This window comes from Mesocricetus auratus, unplaced genomic scaffold, assembly GCF_017639785.1.
Source record: "Mesocricetus auratus isolate SY011 unplaced genomic scaffold, BCM_Maur_2.0 Super-Scaffold_15014, whole genome shotgun sequence".
Taxonomy (NCBI): domain Eukaryota; kingdom Metazoa; phylum Chordata; class Mammalia; order Rodentia; family Cricetidae; genus Mesocricetus; species Mesocricetus auratus.
Window position 1 is genome coordinate 65,509,867 of NW_024429186.1, and position 21,673 is coordinate 65,531,539.

At 39.1% G+C, this 21,673-nt stretch overlaps 1 protein-coding gene across 1 annotated transcript in view; it reads left to right on the forward strand.

The window, feature by feature from the left end:
* The window catches only part of Prkd1 (protein kinase D1), a 303,252-nt gene extending 282,065 nt beyond the window's left edge, over positions 1–21,187 (forward strand). The window contains 3 exon segments of the mRNA XM_005076271.4: positions 510–777; positions 19,298–19,383; positions 20,205–21,187. Of these exon segments, the coding sequence (XP_005076328.1) occupies positions 510–777; positions 19,298–19,383; positions 20,205–20,423 (573 nt within the window). The 3' untranslated portion in view covers positions 20,424–21,187.
* Positions 21,188–21,673: the final 486 nt, after the last annotated feature.

A 21,673-nucleotide genomic window follows, 5' to 3' on the forward strand; every position in this document is an offset into this window, starting at 1 on the left:
ACTGTAGGATCTCAGTGCTGCTGCCTGCTCTCTGAGGTTTGGGACAAGGGCAAGCTTCCCTTTCCTACACACAGGGGTAGGAAAAACCTGGACCTCTTTCTACAAACCCTAGCTCTACATTACATGACCAGGGTTATCTGGCCTTGCTGTGTTCCCACCTGCTGGTCCATACAGAGCTAATTTTGATAGTTATTGTGGATCCTGTCATCATACCTACCTCAGACAAGGTGATCATTGTCAATTTGATTGATACTCCCAAATTATTTTCTTATTTATGTTTTGATATTTGGAATAGGAAGATAAAGGTTTACCAGATACTTTCATGAATGAAAAGCTAGTTCTTTCTTGTAACATAAACTATTGTTTTCACAAATAGAAGGTAGAAAGTAGAATTTCTTCTACCGGGGCAATTGTTATTGTCTGCATATAGTATTTCTGAATACCTCTGACAGAGCTGAGCTAATGAAAAACCCAAACTTACTGTTTAAGTAAATTCTTGCTGTCAACAGGTGAAACTTTGTGATTTTGGTTTTGCCCGGATCATTGGAGAGAAGTCTTTCCGGAGGTCAGTGGTGGGTACCCCAGCCTACCTGGCACCTGAGGTTCTAAGGAACAAGGGCTATAATCGTTCTCTAGACATGTGGTCTGTTGGGGTCATCATCTATGTGAGCCTCAGTGGCACCTTCCCTTTCAATGAAGATGAAGACATCCACGATCAGATCCAGAATGCAGCCTTCATGTATCCGCCCAATCCTTGGAAGGAGATTTCTCATGAAGGTAATTCCTTCCCTTCAAAAGTGTCATTGGCATCCATCTTCAGTGCTATGTTCTTAATTGAATTTTAATTATTTAAGTGGGGTAAAAATGTTCTTTGTACTCGCTGGAGTGGAATCAAAAATTGTTTAAAGTGGATGGAGAAGTAGCAAAATTCCTAACACGAAATGTCATTTGTTGAAATGTGTGTTTATCAGTAAAGAAATTGGAAAGTTTATACTAAAAGGGAAGTCACACAGCCAAGGAGAGGTGTTCACACTGGATATACTTGCATTGATGTGAGGGCAGTGAGCCTTTACTGGGGTTTTGAATCATGCTCTTTTGAAGTCTCACCAGCACAAGTTGATGACATTGACATTTTCATTATCATACCATCTCCTGCTTTATTTTGTGTAACACTGGAAAATGAGTATTTTATCTGGCTGCTTCCTAGAAATGTTCGAGTTTTTGCTTTTATTCAGTGTGAGAACATAGTTACATGTGATGACCCCTTTAGGATAGGATACCTGGGCAGTCTTGCATTCTTTATGTTTATATTCTTGTTTATGTTTATCAATACTTCTCTCCTCTTAAAGGAATAGACATAGTTTAAATGTGAGGAGCTAGTGGGCCATAGGAAATGATTAGCTCAAGATTTTTAAAGTAGTTGTTTGGTAAATATAGTTGGGAGTTCATTTGATTCTCACATAAAAACTTCTAAAATAGTTTTTTAAAATCTATATCATGAAAACTAAAGATAATGAAGTCATACCAGGTGTAAAAATGATTACACTAGTCAGTAGCAGGACCAGAACCCACAGGTAGTCTGAGAATGCTTGGTTGGCCACTAACCCTGCTTTGGTAGTATCGAGGCAATTCGTAGTTCAAAGTTCATGGTAAGTGTTCAGATGTCCACCATTTAAAAGAGGATGACACATTCATAGATAGCCCTCACTCACATTAATACCTGCTAATAAATGTGTTAATACAAACATGGGAAGAGTGTGGTAAACTGCCTGAAGTAGATGAACCCCTTAGATACTGATGAAGTTAAATGCCAAGGGATATCTCCATTGTTAGAGCTTAAGTGGTTATTAGCATTAGCAGCAACCTTTAACATTCTCTAAATTCTTGTAAATTGTAGTTAGATTGATATATCTTAAAAGAATCTGTACTACCTACAAAAGAGCTCTGGTGTATGGCAAAGGAACAATTAAGAACTTAGGGAAAGGCAAAAGTTGTAAAGAGAAGCCTTCCCACCAGCCTGGTTCCAGAGCCACATCAGTCCCAAATAAACACACAGGAGGCTATATTAATTATGAAGCTGTTGGCCTTGCTTGTTTCTTACTGGCTAGCTCTGACTTAACTATTTACCCCATAATTGTTAATCTAAGTATTTCTCTTACTGGAGCAAAGTTTCCGGGCTTCTTATCCCTATTGCAATTACATCTTGGCTTCTGTGTTTCTCCTTCCCAGAGTCCTCCTTGACTCCTAGTCCCACCTGTCTTGCTTCCCTATTGGCCAACAGTGCTTTATTGACATATACACAGGACTTCCCCAACATCTCCTCTTTTCTGTCTAAACAAAAAGAAAGGTCTTAACTTTAACATAGTCAAATTATCTATAACAGAACAGTTATCAAATAAGAACACAGTTACAATATTTTGTCTATCAACATTTAGCAAGATTTAAAGAAAATATCATCCATCCCATCTTTGTGATTCCAAAGTCCTATATGTAGCTTATCTTTTATCATAACTAAGGAAAACTATAATTATAACTATCTGCCTTCAACTCCATCAAAGACCACAGAAGGATAATACATAAACACTAGGACTGACAGAGACATCTTACTGTCTGGACAGTCACCTGAAATTCCTCTGTAATGTTGGGGCATACATCTTCAGCCCATAGGCCACAATGTGTCCAGAAGATTTCTCAGCAAAGCAGGAAATTTCAAACTGTCCATTTGCATTGGCAGTCTGTCAGTTACTTTTCTGTGTCCTGTAGAAAGTCTCGTAGACTCTTCCATGAATCAGGAACCTTGAAGGACTGTTTGAATTCAGCAGTCATTTTCCTGTGGGTCCTGCATGTCCAGTTTATACAGCAACAGTCAAGCAGTCCAGGCAAGAGCAGTTTCTTGCACAAATGGCTAATCTTGCCATGTTGAAAGCAAACTCCATAACGAGTTTCTTTGATGCCCATCTGAGAAAATGCTGCTACCAAAATCTGTGCTTCTCTCCACTCTTCTGTTTCTAAAATTCCTTTAAAGCTTTTGTCATTCTACGTGGAAATTCATCATCCCACTCCTGAGAATTGTAGGAGGAAGCCATGTGCTGCCATTAGCCATGTGACTTATTAGAGGCACATACAGATGAGGTAATAAAAGAGCAGTTTACCACACTGCTAAACACACCCACTTTAGGCATGACTAAAGACATATACGGACATAGGTGGTGAACTACGTCACTAGCCAGGCCCACTTTTGGGCATGGCTAGGGGTGTTACGGGGGAAGGTATAAAAGACTGAACAATAGAAGTCTCGGTCTCTTTTTCCGGCTTTCGGCTTCCAGTTCAGTGGCGGAAAACTACTCGGCTCATCTGGGTTACTTGTTTGGTCTCTTGTGAGTAATTTCTACAAAAAATACTTAGTTTTACTTTCAGTAAGTGTGCCATTTATTATTGCAGCATCAAAAAGTAACGTGTAATAATCATTCTTTTCCAACGATCATGTCTCTTGTTAGGAAACATTGCCAATTAGATAAGATTAGCCCTCATGCTTTACATCTCTTACGCAGTAAAATAACTTGATACTGTTTCCAGAATGTAAAGGAAAACTATTCCTAACACCAGCCGGACATGTGTCTATTCTTATCAGTGGGAACAGATAAAGACGACATTGGTTGCCAATGACTTTAGAAAACAGTAGTTAAGAAATCACAATTTAAACCCATAAGACGGTTCAGAATAGAACGTAAAAATGTGTTTCTAAAACATGAAAAGTAGTTGGCAAAATGAGTTGCACATTTAGAAAAATGGTCATTTATTTTCTTGAATTTTCAGCTAAATTTAAAATCACAGTCCCCAAACTCAGAGAGTGGAGATTCATTGTGGTTCAGCTAGTCAGAGCTGAATTTTCAAAAGAGATCTAAAACTCTCTCATCACTGAAGAATGGAAGAGACAATGTGGAACATTTTAGTAAAGGGAATTGTCCAGTGTAACTCCAAAGCCATCTGTATTTGACCAAGAAATACACTTTTTATTTTGCTGGGCAAGGCTCAGGAGATTTCTGGCCACTCAGGCCAGGTGATAGCTGAAGGACTAAGCATCAACTCGGGAATATGTTGACCTATGTCCCTGTGCCTCCTCCTGGCCTGTCCATCCTCATTGGAGAAACCCAGAAACTGTACTAATGTCTTGCTACGGTCTGGGTGGCAAATGATTATTTCCCTGCCTCTGAGTGAACTCATACTTGAGTCATGAAAATAAAAGCCTGAACTGTGTCGCTGAGAATAAATAATTCCTTGATTAGAAATTTCCACAGGACCATTAGTGAGTAATTGTAATGATCTGAGAAATGACAAACACATAAGCAAAACCGGAGCCTGGTGTGGGGAATGCAACTCTAGTAGACCACTGAGGAGTCCCGTGGTACTTTAATCACACCACGGTCACTGAAAAATCAGATCCTGTGAAGTGAGAAGGCAGCTAGTGCCATGATTTTAATAGCAAAAGGAGGGGTCAGTGATCTAGGATCTGGGATACAGCTCAAAATGACACTATAACTGCTTTCTTTGCTTCACAGTCTTATCTGCAAAAATGGAGTCACGATTCCTATGTACGTGATAAGGCAACACTAGCCAATTTCATGTTAACCCAGGCTAGAGTCATCTGAGAGGCAGGAACCCTAGTTGAGAAAATACCTCCATAAGGTCTGACTGTTAGCAAGCCTGTAGAGCATTTTCTAAATTGGGGATTGGTGGGGGAGGGCCCAGCTCACTGTGGGCCAGGCCATCCCTGAACTGGTGGTCCTGGATTCTATAAGAAAGGAAGTTGAGCAAGCCACAGGTAGCAGTCAGTAAGCAGCACCCCTGCATGGCCTCTGCATCAATTCCTGCCTCCAGGTCCCTGCCTCACTTGAGATCCTACCCTCGCTCTTCTTGAAGATGAACTATTCTATGGAACTGTGAGTGAAATAAACCTTTTCGGTCCCCAAGCTGTTTTGGGTCATGGTGATGATGCATCACAGCAATAGTAACCCTAGGACAGCTAGTAATGGAGAATGAATGAGATAAAAATCTCAGAGGCGTTTGTACAAGCTAGGATGGGTCCACACATACTTGTGAATTAGGAAAGCACCACAGAACCTTGAGCTAGGCAGTTGGCCTCACTGGCAAGTAAAAATTGATTGTGTAAATAAACTGAATGCAAACTTCTCTTTCTAAACTCTTTAGGACTTCCCTTGTTTCAATAACAGTAAACTACAGCAAGCAAGAAGATAATTTTTGAAACCCAATCAGTAAAAAAAAGAATTTATCTCTACCAAGGGGGGTAGAAAAAGTAATGAGGGTTCTGTATGGTCAAAGTACACGACTCACACACATGTCAATGCGATGACAAAGCCCGTTGTGTTATGCAAAAAAAAAAAAGCACAAGGGACTTGTTTCTTAGTAATAAGCAGATAAAGAATTCCAATATAAAAATAAAAGGAGTAAATGTTTCGTGGTTCCATTTAAGAACAAAGCTGCTGCTCTACAGTTAACAACCTCTGAAACACCTGACAGGTGTGGGGGGGGTCCTCTGAAATAATGTGCTTTCTGATGTTCAAATGAAGAAAACCTACAGAATTTGTCTGTTGTTCCTGGGATTTCTTCAGAGCCACATAATTTTTGTCAGGTATTTACCATGTTCAACATATCATGTGTATTTTAATCTGTATCAAATTGCAGAGACTATGACTAGAAAAGACAACACCAAGGTGGGATGTTTTTTCAAAAGGGAAAATACATGAAATCTAGGGCAACACAAAAAGATGTACAGAGAAGTGAATCGCGCACATGTGATATAATTTTAAGCAGTTCAGGAAATGTGGAGAGAAGGAATCACCATCACCATAATGCTTAAGTTATCCTTGTCATGGGTACTAATACACAGAGCTGGGGTTGAGGGCAACAAGCTAGTTGAGCAATGGGCTGTTACCCAGAGTTTATCAGCTATCAAGAAATATATACAAATTATTCCTTCATTGATATTCATCTGTGAATGTAGATAATCTTCAAACTAAGCATGCCTTAGTTACAATCATACAAAAGAAGCCGAATTATGTAACTTCTGGATCACTGAGAATAGGCGACAGGAGGTGCATGAGGCCCAACTATAGTGCCTCGGCATGTGTGTTGTGGTGTTCATGGGTGTGCCATTTGATATACAGTTTAATCAAAGTTAAAGAATAGAAACAGTGGAAATGCTCAGGGATGAAGGCACTTACCATCAAATCAAACAAACAGAATTCAGTCACCAGAACCCACATAGAAGAGAGAGCGGTGTCCTGCCAGTTGTCTTCAGACCTTCACATATGCTCTGTGGTACCTGCCCCCAACACACACACATACACACACACAAACTGTCATATACTCACATGTGCTTACACACATTCACCCACTAAATAAACGTAATAAAAAGAGAATTCAGAATGTTTCATATAGCATCAATACTTAATATACCTGTGTATGTTAGTATTTGCCTGCCCCATATTTTGTGCCAGGTTTGTTCTAAATTACAAAAATGGCCAGTGCAAGTAAATTAACATGTAAATTGAGAGGAATACAACAATGTCAAGAAAGCTGAAATGGTATGACCTCTTGTTGTGGATGCTTTTCTTAAGACAAGGTTGTGCTATGTGGCTATTGGTGACTTCGAGCTCGCTGTATATCCTAGTCTCAAAATTCCAGCAATCCTTCTGCCACAACCTCCTGACTTCTGGAATTATTGGCACCTGCCATGAGATCCAGCTGTTCCATCGCCTTTAATGGAGGGGATCACATGTCTAAAACGGGTTGTTCTCGAATATCTATGGTAGAGGATTGGGTTCACTTGAATTTATAAGCAGTACTAGTACTTTATAAAACATAATAAAATGTGACAACAGTATAAAATATCTCTAACAGTTTCTGGACACTTAATCTGCTCCTCTGAATTTATCTCATGGACCAGAGTGTAACCAGCACTGGCTTAGAGTCAGAGAATCATGAATAGGATTAAAATGGGGTGGGGGAGGCTAGGAAGATGACTCAGCACTTATAAGCATTGGCTGATCTTGAAAAGAGCCTAGGTTTGGTTCCTAAAACCCATGTAGTAGCTCACAAAGTTCTGTGACTCAGCTTCCAGCAATTATGATGTACTCTTCTGGTCTCTAGGCACCAGGCGCGCACATGATGCTCGTACATATAGGCCTGTAAAACACTAACACACATAAAATAGTAAATAGATAAACCTTTAAAAATGTGGAGCAATGCTTTTGATATTTAGAAGTTTATAGGAAATCAGTAGAAAAGTGGGTAAAATGGGTATTTTCTAAGCATCAAGAAGAGGGGATTTTATTTGGTTTTAACTCTCCTTATAGACCTGAATCTTGTCTTAGGTATGTATGGTGACTTTTTAAAATGAACTAAAGCCAAAAATAAGGAAACAAAATTTTATGGATCAAAATAAGGGTTTAGAATTTGGGAGGGATTGGCATATGCCTTTAATCCTAGCACTCAGGAACGAGAGGCAGGCAGAACACTATGAGTTCAAGGTCAGCCTGGTCTACAGAGCTAGTTCGAGGCTAGCTAGGGCTACACAAAAAAAGCCTTGCCCCCCAAAACACAGAAATTAAAACAGAAACAAAAGTATAAGGATTGAAAATAAATTGAGGATTTTGGGGGGAGGGTATAAATATAATTCTGCCACAGATGGTCTAAAAGTTATCCAAATTTTTAAATAAACTACATATAATCTTTGTATCCAAATATCATTCACCACTAAGCTTTGGGGTTCCATTTTCTTCTCTGTAACACCCAAAATGACAATGCAACCAGGCAGATAAGGCAGAAGTATCATGAATCTAAGTCTGCTATGTCCACATAAAGGACAATTTCCAAGTGTGAATGTCATTGGAATTCTCTTTTCCCATATCCCTTCCTTTGCTCAGAACCATAGCACAGGTTATATGGTTCCTTTACATGTGTGACTTGATTGTATAGCTCTTGCTTTTGCCAGAGTTATTCTTAGAAGGAGAAAAGTGATATAGATAACCAAACACAGAGGCTGGTGAAGTGAGACATAATTTGCTTCAGTGTAAGTTGCCTCATTAAGTGAATAAGGACATCCCTGCAGTGATGAATTTGAAAGCATTTGTTAGACTAACAGTACATTGCCATCATCAAATTGATGTGTTCAATTAGAGATGAGCATTAAATTTGAGGAAGGTTGGTAATGGGCAGTGAAGAAATTACTTTTTTTTTTCTTCTGAGTTTTCATATTCCCTTATATACCATTAAGGAGGCAAGCAGGCAGTAATCAACACAGAGGCAGCCTGGGAAATTGTCTCACAAGGAGTCCCTGACCCCTGCAGACAGAAGATCATTTTCTGTGTTCACAGGTGAAGTCTGAAGGAGCACCTATTCCCAGGCCACCTGCAGTGTTATTGCTGCTCAGATCTGGAGTCACATGACTCGGTATTATCAAGAAGTCTGATCAAAGAGGAAGGCTTGACATACCACATATATAAATATGAGAAGAAAAATGTAGATACCCCCACACTGATTTCAAACGGTGTCTTTAGTGCAACATTAATTATCAAGTTGTGGTGATTTGGTGACAACAGGTTTCTTCCAGGCATGAGCCCTAACAGTATCAACAGTAATATGTATGCCTCCTTTTTTCTCTGATAAGCATGGCTCTAATTTCTCCTCTGAGTTGAGCTCATTTCTCAGCTATACAGTATAGATTATATGATATCTCAAAGTATCCAGTAGCTGTAAAATACCAGTAAATATATCCAGGCATTCACATTTTATTTTAAAGTTTTTTTGCCATTCCAGCTTGATAAGTTCAAATAAAATTGTCTACAAGTGTGTTTTTCCCCAGAAATTGGAAAATGCAGCAGTGCCAATACAAAGAAAAGCTAAATAAAAGCCGAGCACCATCACCACATGGTATGTTTTCAAAAGCCAACAGTGCTCCAGAATGCTAAGCACTTTAGAAGTAGTGCTTTGCCACGAAATGGAACCAGCTGTAGGTCCTCCCTTCACAACATATTGTTCAAAACAAAAAAGGACGCTCAGTGAATGTAAGCTTTGGTGAGACAAGACCCAGAAATCCAATGGTCTGAGAAACAAAAGAACGGCAATTGTCATCTTAATAATTAAACTGTGTTGTAACAGTTTATGAGGCTTGCAGATCCAGCAAGCCTGCTGAATATTAATGAATAGATTGATTTGTCAACATATTAACACCACTGTCAGACGTTACAGCATGCAGGAGAGGTGCTGGGACTAGCCAGAAAACTGCTTCAAAATGCTGACTGGGTGCCAGAAATACAATCATAGTTGGTAAAGTGAAGTGAATTATATGGGTCAAAGCTTCCATAGGGGAGGGTTAACATTTTCAATGATCTCAATTTAAAATTCTGGAACTATGTTTAATTTTTAGAAGAGCCTTTATTGTTTTCATTAAAAAGGTATTTAACAATTTTGAGCCTGTGGTATGTGAGGATTTGAAAAAAAAATGTCCACCAGTTGAGTGAGTTTTATATGTTTATATGTATATAAATACTTCCTATCCAGTGAGGTAATATTGGAAAGAGTTGCCCACTAAGAAAGAATTCACTTCTCAGGAAGACTAATTCAGTATAATTGGTATGATCTCTCTCTGATAAATGGTAACTTGAAAAAATGACCAAAACTTTTATCAAGTCAGTTGATATTATAAATCTCCAAAGTTGGCTGTTTATTTGTCCCTCAATATTAAAATATTTGCATAATACTTTAATTGAAATTGACTTTTTTGATCTGAAATTATTAACATGGTTGAGCTGAAATAGGGCTTCTACATGTATTGGAGATGTCTGAATAAAGGGTCAAGAATGGATAAATATTGATGTTTGCTTCTGTCTACCATAACAAAAAAGAATACTACAAAATATAGGGTATAAAAAATTAAGTAACTTAAGAAAAAATTCAAAAATCTTTATGTGGTATTTTATTGCCCTAAATTAAACCAATCCACTGAGCAATTATTCAGAATATTCTCAATTTCCTCCAGTCATAGAAAATATGCAGGAGTAGAAGGACCCAAGTTCTTAGAGACCAATGCCATGATCAGAAGCACCTCTGTTTTTCAACATACTGGCAGCTCAATTTTAATTGTCACTGCTTCCAAATGGAGGTTCATCAGCCTTCATGTGTGCCCCAGTCTCTCAGTGAATCTGATCCAAGAGCAATCTTCTGTGTTTATGTTGCTTTTAAACAAAATCTCAGAACAGATCTAACTTTGGGTTTAAAGACTATGGTTAAACATAATGTGTTACCAGCAGAGTGGCACATTCCTGTTATCTCAGCACTTAGGAGCCAGAGAACCAGATGTTGAAAGCCAACCTGGGCTGCATTGTAAAAGTATGCAATAGTGATGATGATGATTCGTGATGATAGTGTGAAACCAGCACCTCCTTCATTTTAAAGGCACAGGCACTTAGAATGGCACAACATTTGATTTGGGGACAGTAAGTAAAATCATAATGAGTTAATGTGGATTTTAAGGCTTTAACTCATTCTTATACATGTTGTTAATAACCCATATTTCCCAATTCTGCAATTAGAAGTTAGGGGTAGAAGATGGAGGGATCTAAGTAGAGCACCTAGTGTTATATGCCTATGAAATGTTTTCTTATCAGGATCACTCATTGCTTCAGACCGTAGCCATTGTGTAATCCAATGTGCTTACTTTAACTATCAGAACTTTCTGCACAGAGGTTAACTTGAAAGCCTAAGCCTTTATTCTAAAATACTGAACAAGGAATGCTTTGGAATAGGTTTTCTTAATGTTTCTCTTTATATTTATATCCATCTACTCAGTCGGACCATAGTAACACAGCTGTTAACAACTTTCCATGTTCTTGTACCTTCAACCTGTTTCTGTTCAACACAAAATCTGTTCCAAAATCCAGAAATTCAGCATTGGCAGGGATCCATGAACAGATACATAGCATCACCCTCCACCCAAACCTGTAAACCAGAATCCTCTGTTTAAAATCCTCAAACCTCTTTTGAAACATATGTGGAAGTCTGAAAAGCAGTTTAGCAGCCAAGTTCAAGCCCTAGAGGAAATAGAAATGCCGAAGGCACTTCTCAGACTCCCAGTACCTATCTGGAGGCTGTTCGCCCCAAAAATTTTTACCTTTCTCTGATTTGAGTATCCATGTTTAGAAACTTAACTCTCTTAAAGGATTTTAGTGTGCAGTGAAAACAGAGAACCAGCTATGACAGAAATGCATTTGTGTTGCTATCTTAAATTTTGAGTCAGCCAGGCGTGGGTTTGATAACCTCTATGTGCTTGTGTTGAAACAATTCATGGTTTCCAAGATTGTGTTGCCGATCTTCAGGGAAAAAATGTGATTGAATGTGAAGCAAAGAGTAACCATTGACAGAATACTGTCTACAGAGGAAAGAACTGGGAGCAGGAAAGCCATCGACTTGAGTCTCTAAAGGTCTTACACTTCATTGGATTCTGGTAATTGACTCAGGAACGAGTGAGATGATGATTTCCAGTGGCCTTGTTAGCTGCTGGCAGCCTCTGGTTGCAGCCCCTGAGAGGAGCGTCCCAGTTAGTGTTGCTGGGCAACGGCATGCTGGCTTGAGAGCTGGAATGTGAAGGGTTGCAAAACGATTTTTAAAATAAACACACAAGTTCCCATCAGCGTGAAGCCAAGCAGAGGGAGAGGAGTAGTAAGCAGTACACTTCAGCAGTCAGAGGTAGAACTGAAAGGAACTGGGGGTGTATCATTTCCTTGAAGAAAAGAGCCAAAGGGTATCTGGTGACGGCTCCATCAAAACAGCTTTCTAATCTGAAAACATCAACCTGAATAGTTTGGGTGTAGAGAAATGTGAGAATAGTAAGCATAAAGATAAAAAGTGTTGTGTCTGGACAAAAAAAAAAAAAAAAAGATGAGCACTGGGGTGACATTAAGTCTCTGCTGCAAATTAAATATTCTATTGCAAATATCCATAGCATTGTTCTGATTTTCTGAGAATAGTCACTGATGATTCCATCATCCATTACATTCTATCCAGCCATGGTGACCCATCATCCAGAAATATTATAATTAAAACATGCAAACCACATGGATACAATATAGATGTTAAAACTTAGAGCTGAGAAGGAGCCAATTTAAATTTCTGAGTAATGTATTGAAGCTACCTACCAAATGGCTTTTTAGCAGTTTTCTAATGATGCCTGAAAGGTCGGAAGGAAGAAAGGAAGGAAGGAAGGAAGGAAGGAAGGAAGGAAGGAAGGAAGGAAGGAAGGAAGGAAGGAAGGAAGGAGAGAAGGAAAGGAAAGAAAAGAAAAAAGAAAGCCACCAGATGTTTGGAATAATGGTGTTCTGATTTTGTGGAAGGAAGTCTAGGATAGTCACATATTTTTTTGTAGATTTCCAAGTTTACAGGGGCACTCTAGAGCCTTAAGAAGCCCTATGCGAACTGTGGTTTCTGTGTGGCCTTTCTTTTTCTACCTGAGTACCTGCATTTCACTTTTCCATCCAACATCCACTCTTCCCTCCTCCAGAGCATGCTCTTTCTCCTTCAGAGGAATTCACAACCTGTCCTACATTGGTATCTGTCTCTCCCATTTTCTCAGCACATGCCCTCACATTCCAAAGGCACGCCTTCCACGGTTCCTTCTAGGTCAGCATTCTGCCTTTTTCCATTATAGTTCTCATATGGTATATTTTATTACATTTTCCCTCTCCCAACTCCTACTGGATTCTCCCCACCTCCCTTCTCATCCAACTTTGTGTTCCTTCTCACTTTTTTCAGCTGTAATAAAAAATAAAATAACCAAATAACTAAAATTTATATAAGACAACAAAATTCCCAAACAAAATGAAACAGAAAGTACCCCCAACACACACAATAAAACAACAAAAACAGAACAAACAAAAACACGGAATCTGTTTCATGTTGACCAACTACTCCTGGGTGTGGTTTCTGTCCTGGAGTGTGGTTATTATAACCAGTAACACTCTATTGGAGAAAAGTCATCTTCTCTTTTCCAGGAGGTATCAATTGCAAAAATCTTCTTGGTTAGGGCTAGGGGCTTGTGTCCACACCCTCTTGGTGCTTGTATTTGTCTGGTTTAAACATGTGCAAGTCTTTCCTGTTCATGCTGCCACGGTCTCTGTTTATGTGTGCATCAGTCCTGTTGTTTATGGAAGATGCTGTTTTCTTTCACTCTTATAATCTTTTCACCTCTTCTACCATATAGATATTTGAGCTATGAAAAGAAAGGTTTTATAAAGGCATCCTATTTAGGACTGAGTGCTCCAAAGTCTCTCACTCATTACACATTGACCTGCTCTGAGCCTCTGTGTTAAGTACAGTGTAGTTCCAAAATTAAAAACCCTGTCTTATGAGGTTTGAATGATGCATTGATCAGTGAGATTCAGAATATGTCATTAGTTGTTACCTTATTTCTATGTCCCTTTAACAGAAAAATAGAATTTTACCTAAGGCTCTTGACCTATTGAATCTCAGGTTCATGGGCATCTTAGCAGTTTTGGGTATAGATTTCATCTCATGGAATGTGGATTCTATTAAATCCAAAAATTATTGGTAGCTACTGTAACATTTGTACCATTATTGCATCAATATATCTTGTAGGCAGGTCACCATTGTAGGTGGCACCCAGGGTTTGTAGCTTAATCATGTTGATAATTATGTTTCTCCTCCGGTAGCATGCAGAGTGCCTTCCAACACCACAAATGCTACTGTTAAATGGGAAGCTTCTAGTTGGGCTACAGCTTCATCTCTTGACTTTCATGACATAAGTAAGTTGTATCTTCAGCAAAAAAGGCATTACCATCAGGTTGTGAAGAGCAACCAACAGCCTTAGCAATAGCCTGTGATGTTTTGGAGGAGCCTATGGACCTTTTAGTCCAACAACTCAACAAGATATAAGCCATTCCAGCTATGGTGATTCCATGTACGTTTCTTTCACATATGTAGGTATATGAGGAAGTTTCTAGAGTATTGGAATTTCATACGGCTTTTTAAAAAGCCTTTAGTATTAGTTGTCCCTGCCTATGTTCCCTCCTTTATCCTGCCCTTCCATTCCCCTTCCCATTTAATTCTCTTACCCTAGTTTCTCCTTGTCTCTTGATAATACTATATTCCATTTCCCTTCTTTAGAGGAACTCTTTTCCCCTGTGGTCCATTATTAGCTACTTAATGTCTTGGCCTTTCATATTTAAACACATATATTTAAAACTTATAGCTCACATCTTTCTACAGAGGTACCTGCTCATCCATGCTTGTTGCTGCTCTAATCATTATAGCCCGAAACTGGAAATAGCCTTGATGTCAGTCAACAGATGGACAATGAAAATGTAGTACACTTACACAATGAAATACTATTAAGCTTTTAAGAAAAATGAAATTTACAGGTAAATGGGTAGAGATCGAAACAATTATTCTGAGTGATCCACATCCAAAAGACAAATGTTTTCTTTCATTTGTGGATGTTAGCACAGTGAAACTTTTTTCAGAATGACAACTGGAGTTAGACCAAACTGACCACCAACCCCCCCCCCCCGGGATTCTTCTCATTAGAGTTTCTGGTTCATCTCTTCCATTCCCTTTCCTTCTCTCCATCCTTGTCTTTTGGTGTAGTAGCCACAGCAATACCTTCAGGGAACTAGAAGTTGAAAAGACATGGAAGTAGCATTATGAGCTTTCAGTAGCAGCTGAGAGATAAATAAATATTGTGAATCCTCTAAGAAGCTAAGCAGTGTGGTCTGTGACTAGTGTACCTTTGGATGATCTGTGGTTGAAGTAGGAGAAATACTGAGGTGTTTGAGATAGGCTACAGACACCTGAACTTCATAACGGAGAGTCAGCTCAGAAGTCATCCTGCAAGAAGCTTAGAGTTTATTTCTGATAGATTCCATGGTGAACTAAGCAGGTGTCTTTTAAACATTTAGGAAAATAACCCTAGTCCTTAGAGGAAGTGATTAAAAGTCAGTATTTGACAGATCCTTTTACCAGGAATCGCTGTGCCGGAATAGCTACTTTCTTTTTATGTAGGATTGCCCGCTTAATAGATAGAGTAGCATCAAAGATGTCTTGTTCACAGTACGGTATTTTGTGGGATGGGAAACCACCTTGTCTTAGGGTTTCTATTGCTCCGACAAAACAAAAGCAAGTTAGGGAGGAAGGGGCTTTGTTATTTATCACTGAAGGAAGTCACAGCAGGAACTCAAGCAGGGCAGGATCCCAGAGGCCAGAGCTGATGCAGAGGCCATGGAGGGATGCTGTTTACTGGCTTGTTTCCCATGGCTTACTCAGCCCACCATATAGAACCAAGGACCAGCAACCCAGGGATGGCACCACCCACCCTAAGCTGGGCCCTCCCCCACTGATTACTAAATGAGAAAATGCCTTCCAGCTGGGACTCCTTCCTCTGATGACTCTGACTTGTGTCAAGGTGATGCACAACACCGGCCAGTATACTCCAAGTATAGCCTGTTGGGAATAATGAAGTGTGAACTAGATGGGAACATGCTAGTTAGAGAAATGTGCTTAAGAAATAGTGAATAGCCCTGGTAGATGGAAGTGTGGTCTGGAACATGGCCAGAAAGTTCTTTCTGTGTTTAAAGTGTGCTTTAGCTGGGGCGTGGTGGAACATTCCTTTAATCCCAGTACTCCAGAGGCAGAGGCCTCTGTGAGTTTGAGACTAGCCTGGTCTACTAGAGCTAGTTCCAGGACAGGCTCCAAAACCACAGAGAAACCCTGTCTCAAAAAACAAAAAAAAAAAAAGGTGTGTGCTTTGTAAAAAAAAAAATGTTCTGATAATGGAATTAAGACATAGCAAATGGCTTTATTCATTGTGGAGGGGTAAAAAACTGACAAAAGAAGAAAAGAAAATCCTATCTCATTCAGAGTATTTTTTAAAGGCTGAACAGTGGTGTGTAGTTAGAAACACAAGAAGTCCCTAATTCAGTGTGCAAAGTTATGCTGCAAACATAGTGAAGAATTTCATGTTCATGATTGTAAAACATTCATAAACTTGTTAAATGCTGGCATTACACATTTACAGTAGAATATGGCTGCTGTCTACCATATTGTGTAACAGCAAAGCCTTTGAAGCCAGGTCCTCTGGTACAGCCTCAGAACCATTGACTCAGAATATGCTCACTTTGACCAGGTTATGAGCTTTGACTAACTGCAGCGTTTTCTTTTCCATTAGAATTAGAGGTCAAAGGACCTCTAATTTCATAGGACTATGATTACACTAAATAAGACGTGGATGAAACATTTTTGAGAATATAGTCTTTTAGGTCATAAAAAGAATACCTGTGCACAAATAAAACTGGCCATTAATTTATAAGCAAAAATTGGCTGAGAATTTTATCAAGGGCATTAGAAAAGTCTAGTGACTGTTAGCAGAAGGCTGTATAGAAAGATAGATCTAAAAGGCTATTAGAGCCACCTTTAAATGAGAGGCTGAGATTGAAAAGCTGCCACATCCAACAGTCCAGTTCCCCATCTGAAACGTCTAATATACAAATGGGACCAGTAACTTAGAAAAGAAAAACCATCTGCTTTGAGTAGAATTTTAAGAGTTGTCAGTTTGCAGTCTAAGGAGGAAGGAATTAGTCCTGCATAGCTGGACTGGCAGCTTCTCAAAGTAGTTCCTAACAGGAATTACTTAGATAATATTTAGTGAACAGACTGCTTAATAAGAAATTGATATACACATATGATAATTTTTGTTTAGTGTGTGTGTGTGTGTGTGTGTGTGTGTCTGAGTATATGTGATCTGTACACAGGTGATCAAAGGCCAATAGAGGGCATAGGATTCCCTGGGATTGGAGTTACAGGCAGTTTTGAGCCACTGAACATGGGTGCTGGGATCAAAACTCTAGTCTCCCAGAGGAAGAGAAAGTACACTTAACAAGTGAGCCATCCCTCTTGTCCCCCAAGCGATAAACTCTTGTTACCTGGTAATTGTTTCCGCTTAGATATGGCCTGTAAAGGGAAAAGGGAGACAGTAATAGAGAGGAAGGGAGCTTTAGAATCTCGTTTGAAACATGAATTTGCTTTGCAAGCATGAGGACCAGAGTTCAAGTCCAAGAAGCTGTATTTAAAAGCTATGTTTGGCATTACACATACACACACATACACATACACACACACACACACACACACACACACACTCAAAGACACATGTGCGCACACACAATAGATTTACTGAAAGACATTTTGCATTATGCAGTTGATTCTGCATTGTACTGAACTTGCTTAATTAAATTGTTTTGAGAGTCCCTAAGGCGGTGAGAAACAAGCCATGTATGTCCTCAAAACCAGAAATGAACCTATTTGTCTGAGTAGCAGAAAGGCCTTCATGCTAACTGGAGAGTCTTACATTTTGGGGGTTTTTGTTTTACATTCCATTTCTCAAGAGCCACAAAAGCACATCAGTTCACACACATACCCTGCTACTTTCCTCCTTGCAGCCTAAAGTGCTCTCTCTTCATGGTACCTCATTGGTTCGCTGTGTTTATTCAGGTCACAAGGGGACTGGGACAGGCAGGCGTGGGATCATGTGCTCCATTCAGAACAATTTTTCCATCTTACATTTTCCATTTCCCCGTAGACACTCTAGTTTCTCCTCTGCCAGGACACCCCCCCCCATCCATTAGGCAGTGTGGTTCACTGCTGGGGCCCATTTGGGCACAAACCAGACCTTTTGTTGAGTTACTGTACTCCCACCTAACTAATTATAGAATTCAAAGCAGAATGAGTGAATTAATAACGTGTACTTATGCCCTGCAGTGCTCGCAGAAGTGTAATGCTGCCGCGTGCTTACCGTGGCGCACGAGCTCTCCCTTATATATATCCTCTGTCCTCCATTTTTGCTCTGTGACTTCACAGCAGCCAGAGTGGAAGGTGCACTTTACTCACCAGCGAGTAAATCATATGAATGGATGTTTTAAGGCTCCTGCCCAACACACTCTACAATGAGAGAACTATGCTTTCAAAAGCTCGCCGCAAACACATGCTTGGACTCTGAAATTGTACTAAGTAGCCTGCTTCCTCGGGTACCCTAGCCAAAGTGGGGTTCTTAGGCAGAGGTGGCCTTTAAATGTGTGCTGTTGCATCTAATTTCCCTAATCAAAAAGTTAGTGTTGATTGTGGAGCCCTTCCATGTAAGAAAAACACTGTAAGTATTAGAACCAAAGGAAAACTACAATGTAGGAGCTAATTTCCTTTCCTTAATAACAGAGAAGATTTCAATCTGTTCTGAATGAATGTCATGGCCATGGTCCCTTGTGCCAGTCTGTATTTTCAAGACCGTGTATGTTGATGTGGATCGGACAATGAACTCTTCAGAACTGCCCTATTAAAATTTGCTGGTTGGGTAAACTTGAGGAGTTTACTCTTATGTTTTTTGAAATATTAAGGTTTTCAGCAGAAAAACCCATCTGTCAGAAATTTATCACATAATGTCATTAGATACTTTGTACCTTATGTCCCTAAATTTTGTGTACATGAGCATCAAGTAGGCAGAGAGGAGATTGAATGGACAATGATCCTAACTCCTCAGAGAGCAATATTTGCCTACTAGTAGGGAATCAGTGATTGTCAATATAAATTAATTTATTATCATTTTAAAAAGCAAAGGAAAAATTCTAAAGATAAAGTCATTTCCTACAGAACTGTTTGTTTTTAGGTCACAGGCATATCCTGAGATGTGATTCATGTTAGACTATATTTTTTCCAGAGTATGTGATATTAATCAACTATCTCATTTTCTCTTTTATTTTATTTTGTATTGTTTGAAAACAGGATCTCACACTGTAACTCTAGCAAGCCTTAATATTTTACCAGTCCTGCCAATAAAACCTGCAACTCCCTTTATATGTATTCAAATAGGGGATGCATTTTGTAACAAAATGATCAATTTTGTCTTCTGAATGTTAGTCTTATATTTTTAAGACATTTAAAATTACAGATATTAAAATAAAATTCCCATACTGAAAAAGTTAGAGTACACAAATTAAAATTCACATTGCATAGTGGATTTGAATTTTTTTAATCTAAAAAAAGTGAAGACTGTATCTTTAGATTTCTCAACTAATTGATTCAGGTTTTGCTGTTATTATACAGATGTAAATGTGACAACTGTACCTCACATCTGTAAAAGAGCAGATGTGCTAGAGACTCTAAGTAAATTATATATTCATCCCATAATTGTTAACTACTTTTGACGATGATTAATTTTCAGCCATTGATCTTATCAATAACTTGCTGCAAGTGAAAATGAGAAAGCGCTACAGTGTGGATAAAACCTTGAGTCACCCCTGGCTACAGGTAAAAGTCATCAGTGAATTTTCTTACTTCAATGTGCTTCTGATTGTTTAATAGATTTTGATATTGCTGTACAAATCTTTTGTCATGTTTATATAGGCATAATTATCCTAACATTATTTTTTTCCCAAAATGCATGTGATTCCTTGGGAATTAATTACATTTTAGTGTTTCTAAATCTCTCTCTTTGTACCAGGAAATTTTGATGAAGATGCACACACATGTACACAACACATGCACTGCCCTCCCCCTGCTGCCCCACTAAAAATACCAAGGTCATAGTAGAACTCAGAAGACCAGATTTAGAAAGTACCTATATGCTTAATCCTGATAATTGTCCCAATAGATGCCCATCTGCCCAGGCCCTCTTTTCATTTAGAAGCTCTATTTCAAGTCTCATGATATTATACATGGATATAAATACACAGCAATGCAAAGTGTATGGGTGTGTATTCTGTGTTGTCTCTTACATATTTGCTATTTCCATATTGAGCTTTAACGTTTACAAAATGATGCTCCGAAATACCAAAAGATTACTTATAGCCATTAAACTGCAAAGCAATGACAACATTCCTAATTGCTTGACTACAAACATTAATTATCCTCACTTGGAGCCATGACATCCTGCAAGCAGCACGCATGCTTTAAGGTGAAGCAAATAGGAGGGTCTTGGTGCTGATGCTGCATCATAAGAATGCATGGTGAATGGGGCAGCACTGTTAGAAAAGCAAGGTCTCCTCACAGACTGTAAGAACTGACAACATAGCGAAAGCATGTGGAGTTGTAATGATCTCTGTAGTGATGTTTTGGAATTTCTTCTTCAGGACTATCAGACCTGGTTAGATTTACGAGAGCTGGAATGCAAGATTGGAGAACGCTATATTACCCACGAAAGTGATGACTCGAGGTGGGAACAGTATGCTGGCGAGCAGGGACTGCAGTACCCCGCACACCTGATCAATCCGAGTGCTAGCCACAGCGACAGTCCTGAGGCTGAAGAGAGAGAGATGAAAGCCCTCAGTGAGCGTGTCAGCATCCTCTGACTCCATCCTCTCTAATCTGTCAAAACACTGTGGAATTAATAAATACATACGGTCAGGTTTAACATTTGCCTTGCAGAACTGCCATTATTTTCTGTCAGATGAGAACAAAGCTGTTAAACTGTTAGCACTGTTGATGTATCTGAGTTGCCAAGACAAATCAACAGAAGCATTTGTATTTTGTGTGACCAACTGTGTTGTATTAACAAAAGTTCCCAGAAACACTAAACTTGTTATTGTGGATGATTTATGTTATATTTAATACATTAAACCTGTCTCCACTGTGCCTTTGCAAATCAGTGTTTTTCCTACCAGAGCCTCGTTTTGGTAAGAGGTAGTATCTATCCATGACATCATTGTGTTTGGTGTGCCCCATTGATGGTGGTGTTATAAGCAGACTCTTGAGGAGTAGATAATTTGCTGGTGTTCTGTGAACAACTCAAAATGCATGGGGGAAGGGGGTTGAAAGATGACAAGAAGGCTTACAAAGTCCTAAGATTGAGTTGCATGAAGACAGTTTTACTGTATGATTTCAAATGCTCTGGCCATTTGGTGTGCCTCAGTGTATTTAAACTCCCGTAAGTGCCCCTCAATAAGTGGAGTCATTGCTCCCAGCCTAAATGCCTTAGAATGTAAACTGCTATACATACCAGATGCATTTCTTCCTTTCTTACAGTACCAGCTGTGTTACAGAAAACCAGCAACTCAGCAAACGTTGGCCTTTTGTGTATTTTTTCAATAATAAGAAATAAATATTCTTCTCAAAATCGGTGTCAATCAAATTATTTTTACCTGTAGTCCACATTTTGTTTTCAGGACACTGAAGGACAGAAGTATCTGCCCGAATAGCATGAAAAAAACATGTCGTGTCTGACTTTTATCCTGTGTGCATCACAGTATAGAGAAACATTTCTTTTTCAGAAGAGGGTATCAGATACTGGGAACAATAGTTACAGGTGGCTGTGAGCCACTTGAGGGTATTGGGAATTAGGAGCCAGTGTGTGAGTGTTGGGATTTGAACTTGGTCTTCTGCTAGAGTACCTGGCCCTCTTAACTGCTGAATCATCTTTCCAGCTTATAGAAAAGCATTTATATTTTGCATGCCACCTAGCATAGTTAGAAAGGAGGCTTCAAGAGAAAAATGAATGGAGTCAAAGTGGTCCTTGGAGGCAGTCTCAATGTAGTTTCCTAACACATCATAAACCATAGACTTAATTGAAGACTGTCTTGGGTTTATTTTCATGTGCTATAAG